Genomic DNA, 9,286 nt, shown 5'->3' with positions numbered 1-9,286 from the left:
GTCCCTGTCCCTGTCCCTGTTCCTGTCCCTGTCCCTGTCGCTGTCCCTGCCGCGGGCTCCGCACCGTGTGTGACTCACGGCTCCCAGCGCTGCTCCCTGACAGTCCTGCAGGGCCGGAGAGCTCTGAGACACACGGGAGAGATGAGAGACGCCACAGCCCTGGGCGGCCGCTGCCCGGCTCCTGCCCTGCCTGGCTTTTGCTCGGAGCTGCCGTGTGAAAGAGCAGCGGGTTAATGCACTTCTTTCTGATCTGCGTGTGTGCGTGCGTGGAGCTGAGCAGCAATCCCCTTCTTCTCTTTTATTTTTCAGTCTCTCCTTTTATTTTTTAGCCTTGTCTTTTCCCTCCCCCTTTTGCTCTCCTATTTCTCCCTCTGAATTAGCTGCCCACCTTTCCCTTGCAAATCACACCGACAGCACAGGCTGGGTTTTCGGGGTGGTGTTTTCTGCCCAAAATGGAGGAGGAGAGATGCCTAAATCCTGCAGTCGCATCCCCGGAGCTCGGGGAGCATCTCCCGGTCGGGCTGAAGATCTGCGGGAAGCAGCATCCTCGGCTTTCCGCGCTAGTTAACAGCCTGCGAGCTGCCTCCGCTTGTTTTAGGATCGCTCGCTTAATCTCAGCTCCCCTCGGCGCGTGTGTGCTTGTGTGTGTGTGTGCAGGGGGAGGACTTTATTGCCATTGGCTCAGCTTTCGCTGCCCACCCACATCTCTTCCACATCACCTTGGTGTCTCCCTAAATAAAACCGGCCCTCCTTATCGCACCGAGGAAATCAAGAGCAAGAGTTTGAATGGATTTTATATAAATATTTACCCCGACGAAGCTACTGCTGAGCTCGTGGGATAAACTCGCAGCAGCTGGTCTCACTCCGCTTCCCTCGCTTGCCCCTGGAAGGGTTTAATTACTCTGGAGAGGAGAGGGGAGAGATCCAGACCCCAGTTCTGGCTCCAGACTGACCCAAAAAGCAGGACCAGGATTTAAATGAACTATGGATCTGAAGGACAGCACCAGCGAGGGCAGCATGGGCAGCCTGCAGCCTTCCAGCATCCAGATTTTTGCCAACACCACCACGCTCCACGGGATCCGTCACGTCTTTGTCTACGGGCCGGTGACCATCCGGCGCCTGCTCTGGACCTTGGCCTTTGTGGGCTCGCTAGGTCTGCTCCTGGTGGAGAGCTCGGACAGGGTGGCTTTTTACTTCTCCTACCAGCACGTGACCAAAGTGGACGAGGTGGTGGCGAACAGCCTGGTGTTTCCTGCTGTCACCATCTGTAACCTCAACGAGTTCCGCTTCTCCCGGCTCACCACCAATGACCTGTACCATGCTGGGGAGCTCCTGGCTCTGCTGGATGTCAACCTACAGATCCCCAACCCTCACCTGGCTGACCCCGCTGTCTTAGCCACCCTCCAAGAAAAGGCCAACTTTAAGCAGTATAAACCCAAAGTTTTCAGCATGCAAGAGTTCCTGTCACGGGTTGGCCACGACCTGAAGGATATGATGCTGTACTGCAAGTTCAGAGGCCAGGAGTGCAACCACAAGGACTTCAAAACAGTGAGTATGAGCAGACACTCTGCTTTTCTCTTCTCTGGGCATGTGGACCATGGTGTTGCAGGACCAGGACAGCCCTGGAGGTCACTGGCCAAGCTGTGTGGGTCCAGTGTGGTGAGACAGTGGCTGCCAGGCTCTGGCATGGCAGAGGAGGAGCAGGAGGAAGCCTGTTGAGCTGAAGTTTGTTTGTTGGAGTCCTAATGGGGGTTTTGTGGGGCCAGACCTGCAAAGGGTTTGTAGCAGGTGCAGCCTCCATCCTGCATAAGGCCCATGGCTCCCAGTGTTTGCTCAGGGTCAGATGGATGCTGCTGAGCATCACAGGGGGCCTGAGGGTCTCTTGCCATGGCCAGTGGATGTCAGCCAGCTGAAGGAAGCAGAGAGGGCTGGGCAGAGCCAACAAGAAGGGCAGGTGCTCAGGGCTGGTCTGAGCAGTGTGCAACTGTGTTTCTCCAGGTGTTTTCAGTGTTGCTGGAACTCTGGAAGGGGAAATTTTTCTTCTTGTTCCTGGTGTTCCTGGCTCATAAATCCTGGTTCACTGCAGAGTGTGGGTAGCAGCTGGGTACCTGCCTGGTGCTGTGTCCTTCCTGTGCTGTGTTAGATGAAAGGAGGGGAAAGAGAAGGAGAGAAAAAGAAACGGAGAGGCTGAGCTCTGATCCCGGTCTGCTCTGAGAGGGGGGCAGGTGGAGTGAGCCTGGTACTTGAGTATCCTGAGGGAAGCAGCTGCTGCTGAGTTTCCAGCTTCTGGCTGGCACCCTGATGGCAGTGCAGGCTGGCCTGGGCGCTGTGGTGCTAAATGTGTCAGTGTAAAATGAGAATTACTAGGAGGTTGTCTGGATGAAGTGATGCCCCTCTGTGCCACTGGGGCAGGTGAGGGGACTGGGCAGGGGCTGCAGAGGGGGCTGAGCCCCATCCTGGCTGAGCTGGGGGTGCTGGGGTCTGGGCTAAGTCCCACTGTGCTCTCAGGCTATGCTGGGCAGTGCCTTGGCTCTGTGATCCTGGAGTCAGCAATGTTACAGGTTTCAGGTGGTTATTTCTTGGGAGTGCTGCTGGTTGTTCTGCTAATTGTGGTGTGTCCTGCAGAGAGCAGGTCCTGGGCAGGGTTTGTGATCCCCTGGTTCATCAGCAGAATCTTTGTCTGGTTTTGGGAGGAGGGAATGTTTTCAGTCTGTGCTGCTTTGGATGTCTGAACAAATGAGTCCAGCTGACAACAGCACCGAAGTCATTGCCGTCTCCTGGACTGGGCTCTCTTTACACCTCGGAGCAGGAACACAGAATTTTATGCCTCAGTTATTACCTGTGCATCTATATCTCCACTGCTGTGTCTATTTCAGACTGGATATTCAGGCAAACCATTCCCTTGTTTCTGCTCCCTGGGCAGGTCTGAGCAGGGGTTGGGTCATCCGAGTTGTAGGAAGGCGTCCACCAAGTTCCAAGGAGAGGAGCTTGCTAAAGAGAAGCCATGTGTGAGCAAGTCTGGAGAATGGGATAAAAAAGGCGAAACAGATGCAAAAGTCCAGGGGACAGAAGAGTTGGGAAGTGAGGTCAGATCCCAGGAGGATGGACAGACCTCTCTTGACTGTAGCAAAGTATGGGAAGTGGGAGCTATTCTGCCTGTGGACTTGCCAAGAATGAAATAAGAACTAGCCAAAAGCAAAAACCTCAAAGCCAGGGAGCAACCAGCACTTTCAAAGCACCTGCAGGGCTTAAAAAAGGACTTTCAAAAGCAGAAGAGAGGAGTTCTTGGCAAGCCCCCGGGACCCAGCAGGGTGTCACCTCTAGCTATTGAGTTTTTGAGATAATTGCTTCTGAAAAAATGATTTTTAATTTTTTTTTTTTTCTCATGGGGGATACTGTAGTTTCCAGAAAGACAAACATTCCCTGTCTGCCAAATAAATGCTCTTCTAAAACAGATCAGGGCAAGCTAGAAAGAGACAGGATATTATGGACTGACAGCGCTTGTCCTTGTCAAAGTGAGAGATTGAGTGCAATACTTCAGCCCATTCTGCAAAGCAGCTCCTACCTGAGCCAAGAAGACAACATTGTCTCTCACAGAGGCAGGGCTTCAATCTCACTGACTCCAGGTAATCCCCCAGGTTATGGAAATCCAGGAAGTAGCACTCAACAGGGACACAACAACCCTATTTTTCTTCCAGATTTTACCTCTCAGATAAAAGGCAGGAAAAAGTGTCTGTTTGAAGGATGAGTAGGTGTTTCCACAGGGAGAATGCTGTAAAGGTCTGTGAGCTGCCTCCAGGCTGAATCAGAACCTCATGTCCTGGATGAATTTTGCATTTAATCACCACCAACCTGTTGCAGCTGCACTCGGGCTCAGTGACAGCACATCCATCCTGCTGCAGCACCCGCTGGAGAAGAGTCATCACTGGAGCCTGATTTGTTTCCTGAGGGGAAACAGAGTGTAAATCCCAGGGCAGTTCTGCAGTATGTCATCAGGGTGAAGAGCTATGAGGGTTTTATATGTACTCCCCAATTCTGGCAGCTGGGAGCAGAGGAGGCAGGAGCTTTGCAGCAGAGGGCTGCACCAAACAGGAACTCTGCAAGAAGGTGCTGCTGGAGGAGTCAGTGCTGTGCTGCCTCTGGTCAGCTCTGCCCTCTGGTGCATGGGGGTTTTGTGTGCCCAGTGTCCCTGAATAAAGCCCACAGTGCTGCTGCTGCATGGAGAGCAGGAGCTGAAACGGCAGCGTCTTGGCACTTTGAAAACATTTGACTTTACCCTCCTTCCTCCTCCCCTGCCCTGTTTAAACCCTCTGTCACTGTGTTAATAACAGGACTTGAGCTGTATTTTCCCTACACTTCCTGTTCCTTCTCCCCCTAATACCTCTCAGACAGCATTTCCCATATTAAGGTCTGGAGTGAGTACCCACAGCTTTTTTGCAGAAATACCCCAAAGGGAACTGCCAGGACTTAGCAGACTGTGCTGATCCTGCACTAGCATTGCCACACACAGAACAGCAGAGAAGATAATGCAGAGCTCTGCTGTAGGCAAAGCCAGTGAAGAAGAGAAAATTGGCAGAACACGCTTTAGCAAAGCCATTCCCTTGCAGCATGTGGAGGAGGAAAGCCTGATAGCAGCAGCCAAGGAAATCCCCTCCCTGTTTTCCACACTGCTCCCCCCAGGAGGTCCTGGCTGGAAGTGACCTCGAAGATGGCATTTTCCTGGAGGAGCTGTGCTCCTGTTGCTCCACGTGACATCAAGGTCTTGCATCCCCCTGCTGCTGAGCCTGGCACAGCTTGGGCTCATCGGCCCTCGCCACAGCACCGTGATGTTCTGGGAGTCCCTGTGGGTGTGTGGAGCAAAGCCTCTTTCCCAGGGCTGCCGGTGGGGCTCGTGGCCTTCACCGTTCCGGCCTGGGATGGTGCTGGGCAGTCGCAGGAGACACTTGCAAGAGGATTTTGTGTGGGGCCCAGCAAATGTGGGGGGCAACGGGGAGAAAACCTCTGAAAACCCTTTCAGCCCGTGGGCAAACACGGAGTGAGGAATGGGATGGGATGGCCTGGGCGTGGATACTGGGAATGTGAGCAGCAGGGCAATGGGATCCCTCAGTCCCCCCTTGCTGGGAAACGCTCCCCAGCAGCTCAGCCCTGCCCAGCACAGCCTGGGTGTGTGCTCTGGGAGCCTGGCACCGCCTTCCTCAGCCGGGCTGTTTGCTAAATGCAGTGTTGGGCTGCGCTTTCTGCACGCCCAGTCATTCCAACTAACACAAACTTTTCCCTTGTGCCTGCTCTGCCTCATCAGGTGTCTATTTATTGCCAGTGGCCATGACAGTTGAAGGATAGAACTCATTTATTTTCAATACACATTCTTCTGACCTGCAGGGTCCACATAATGAAGTGTATCTCATGTGAATATTGCTATTTTAAGACACAAGTTTCTGTCAATCTATCTGGCATTCTCTATACATATTTTTTCTGCCTTTTTAAAAGTGTATCTATCAGGCCAATGTTTAGTGAATAGCTTTGGCTTTTTAGATTAACTAGTCCATTCTCATCTGTTATACAACTTTCACTTTCTTCAAGAGAAAAAGTCAGGATAGTGCATACTTGATTCAGAAAAACATTACATTTCTTATTTAACAATTTTTTCTGGAGAGTCACAACCTTTTCCAAAGTTTGGTCCAGAATCTGAGATGCCATAATGAGATCTGCCATTATGAGATGTGCAATAATGAGATGTGCAATTCAGTGATAACTTTTACACAAACAGGCTGTTCTTCCAGTAGGAAATCACACAGGAAATCCAGTAGGTCTCTGTGCAGCCTTCCCAGTCTGCACTGGAATATCTCAATTTTGTAGGTGCTGTTGAGGGTCCGGGTGTGGGCACAGGCACAGTGGGAGTGCAGGGTTGTACTTTTGCTGCTGGTGGTGTCTCATTGGGTGTCTAAAAGGAGGTGGATTGCTCCTCGCTCAGGTATCTAGCAAACCCTGCCCTTGGGAAGTGCAGACTCTCATTCCACCCAGTGGTTTCCTGGATTAAATTTCTCTGTCCTGTAAGGATTTATGGGTGTGGTAGTTCCCTGTTACACTGATGGGGTTTTTATTTCCTTTATTTATTAAAACATGGTAGGATAATATTTTATATTTTGCAGGAAGCTTCATGGATGGATGTCAGTTGGGATCAATGCTCATGAAAAACCATTCCTGGGTTGGAATGGTCAATAGAGTTAAAATCCAATGAAAGCTGTAGAGAATCAATGGGACCTTTTCATGGCAAATCCAGTTTTAAATCCTTTAATACTATGTGTGGGCTTGGCACAGCCTGGTTTTTGGCAGCGGGGGGCCACAGGAGTAGCTTCTGTGATTTTGGCAGCGGGGGGCCACAGGAGTAGCTTCTGTGAGAAGCTGCTAGAAACTTCCAGCATGTCTGACAGAGCCAGTCTCTGATGGCTCTGAAGATGGCCATGCTGCTGGCCCGCTTAGAGAGGCTGGTAACACCTCTGTGATGACGTATTTAAGAAGAAAGTCAAAACGGTGCCTGCTAATTTTTCCCAGGGGTGGCCTGGCAGCGCTGCCGGGGCCGTCCCAGTGGCGAGCCTCGCCTGCCTGGCTGCCCCAGCCAGCTGTGCCAGGCAGGAGGGCAGGGGCAGTGGTGGCAGCCTGCCCTGGTGGGAGGAGAGGCGCTAACCAGCACCCGCGGGGTGGCGGTGGGGCCGGCAGTGAAAGCACGATGAGCCATTCCCCAGGGCAGAACCTGGGCAAGATCAGCTTCTCGGTGCTGCAGGATTTTGCAGGAATCTTTGAACTGGGGGAACTTGTTGGCAGCGGTACCTACGGGCAGCAGTTTTTCTTCTAGTCAGAGAAGAGGAGGAAGCGAGGACATGTGAGGGAAAACAACACGGTGGCACCAAGGCAGTGGAAAAAGAGGGGGAGGAAGTGCTCCAAAGTGCTGGAGCCAAGATTCCTCTGCAGACCATGGCGAGGACTGTGGTGAAGCAGCTGTCTCCCTTGCAAGCCATGAGGTCCAAGGGGGATGCAGAAATCCACTCACAGCCTGTGAGAGAAGTGCTCAGAGCAGAGTGGGTGGATACTGGAGAGAGCTGTGATCCAGTGGGAGACCCACATGGAGAGAGAGGGCCCCTGCTCCCAGAGAGAGAGAGAGAGAGAGCCCTTGCTTCCAAACTAGAGCAGCCTGTCTTTAGAGGACTGCACCTCGTGGATGTGACCCACACCACAACAGTTTTGGAAAGACTGTTGGCCTGTGGGAGGGACCCCATGGCATAGCAGAAAAAAGACTCTTCTCCCTATATGAACAGAAAAAGATGTGGAGTAATGAATCGACCAAACCCCCGTGCCCTGCCTCCCTGTGCTATTGGAGGGAAGGAGGGAAGGGCTGGGGGAAAAAAAGGTGTTTTAGGGGCTTATTTTACTTCTCATTATCTTCCTCTGACTGTGTTAATAATAAATTTACTTTATACCTTTAAATTTAAATCTGTTTTTCCCTTAGAGTGTTTTTCTCCCAGTCCTTAACTCACGAACCTTTGTTAATTCTTTTTTTTCTCCCTCTTCTCTGCCAACTGTAGCAGAAGAGGGTAAGAGAATGACTTTCTTGGATACCTGGCATTTGGGCAATATCAAACCACGACATACTGGAAGTATAAACACTGGGTGAAACAACTCCAAAGGAGAGAAAATGCAGAAATGAGCTGCAGGCTGTTAACCTGAGACATTGGTGCTCCACATTTGGGATGCTGATCTGACTGCAGACCTGACCAGAACAGTGACACTCCTCCTTAATGATCATTGAAAAGAGCTGTGTTTGGATGTGTTTTGAGCTGTTTCTTGGCCAGGCATGCTGCCCTCCACTCAGGCTTTGGGATGGCAATAATTTAAACAAGTGGGAAATGTCAGGAACAGGCACAGCCAAAGTGTCAGAGCCAGCTGGAGAGCAGAGGGGGATGGATGATGAGGGAGATGAGGCATGGGGAGGGCTCTGGGAGAGGAAGGACAAAGAATCTGTGTGTGTAGGAGCCAGATGTGGGCTCAGCTTCCCTTGCTGGAGCAGCTGGCATTTGGTTTGGAGGAGAGCAAGAACCACTCCTCACTTCTGAGTCATTCCCATTCGTTGGAGTTATTTCTCAGGAGTCCAAATGAGAGCTCCTCTGTCCTCCACACCCCACCTGCCCAGGGATTTACACTCCAAATAGCAGCTGGAGCTGGAGCAAAATGCAAATCCACCCTTGGGATGGGGAAGAATTGCTGATCAAGGGGTGTGTCATTGGAGTTCCAAGGACAGAGGAGATGTTTGAGGGCTGCTAGGGTTTATCAGAATTGTCCTGGGAATGGTGTGAGGCTTTTCTTAGTGTTGGAAGTACCTCTGAGTGCAGCTTCTTGCACTTCAGCTCATTTCACCTGGACAGACACTGAAGTGCCCAAAGCTGTGGAGAGGCAAGGTTGTCAGCAACAGAGAGCAGCTCTGATAACCATGTGGCACCATGTCCTGGTGCCTGCTTTGCCTGTGGCTCTCTGTGACCAGCACAGTTCATGTCACAGGGTGGCCTGGACAGCTGGCCTTGCATCAGTTCTCCTGGGTGCAGTTTTCTGTCTGCAGTGGGTGGAGGGTGAAACCACAGGACGCTTTCACAGGTACTTGTGCTCTCTCTACAGGAACCAGACTTAGTCTAGTCATGTCCAAAGCTAGAAGTAAAGGCCAGGAAAGACGAGGAATATATAAAAACCCAGCATGGTTTCCAGCTGGAGAGATAAAGTAGAGCAGCATAGCTTGTTCATACCCCCCATGCACGTGTCCATTGGTGTCTTCTTGGCAGGTAATAAACAACATCCCAGATGTGCTCTCTTGAGGAATCTTTGTGTTTATCTACCAAATGCAGTGATGCCCTGGGGAAAATCAGGGTATGGCTGCTGTGGGTTTAATCTAAACCCTCCCTGTGAGGTTCTGACTACCAGGTCCATGATCCCCATGGACAGAAATGGGTAAAAATCTAAACCAGTTGTCATGAAGTTAAACAGGAGAAATTCCCACTTGATAAAAAAAGAAAACAGGTCTGACTTTAGTGAGGGCCTCTGGCCTCTTGAGGTCCCTTCCAAGCTGAATTATGATTCTATAAGAGAAAGCAGGTACAGACCTGCTGGGTCTTAAATCCTTTTGGTATTTTTTGAGCATCTAATTTTTCCATAGAAACCTTGGAATGGTTTGGGTTGGAAGGGAACTTTAAATCATCCAGTTCCACTCTCCACCGTGGGCATCTTCCACCATCCCAGGTTGCTC

At 51.3% G+C, this 9,286-nt stretch overlaps 1 protein-coding gene across 1 annotated transcript in view; it reads left to right on the top strand.

Moving 5' to 3' along the window:
- The first annotated feature begins 930 nt into the window (after window positions 1-930).
- The window catches only part of LOC121350517 (acid-sensing ion channel 2), a 396,350-nt gene continuing 387,994 nt past the window's right edge, over window positions 931-9,286 (top strand). The window contains exon 1 of the mRNA XM_041461902.1: window positions 931-1,548. Coding sequence (XP_041317836.1) covers window positions 985-1,548 — 564 coding nt within the window. The 5' untranslated portion in view covers window positions 931-984. The remainder of the gene's footprint in view (window positions 1,549-9,286) is intronic.

This window comes from Pyrgilauda ruficollis, unplaced genomic scaffold (assembly GCF_017590135.1).
Source record: "Pyrgilauda ruficollis isolate IOZ18807 unplaced genomic scaffold, ASM1759013v1 scaffold157, whole genome shotgun sequence".
NCBI classification, from domain to species: Eukaryota; Metazoa; Chordata; class Aves; order Passeriformes; family Passeridae; genus Pyrgilauda; species Pyrgilauda ruficollis.
The sequence above is the reverse complement of the archived record's forward strand: the minus strand, read 5'-3'. Positions and strand labels throughout refer to the sequence as shown.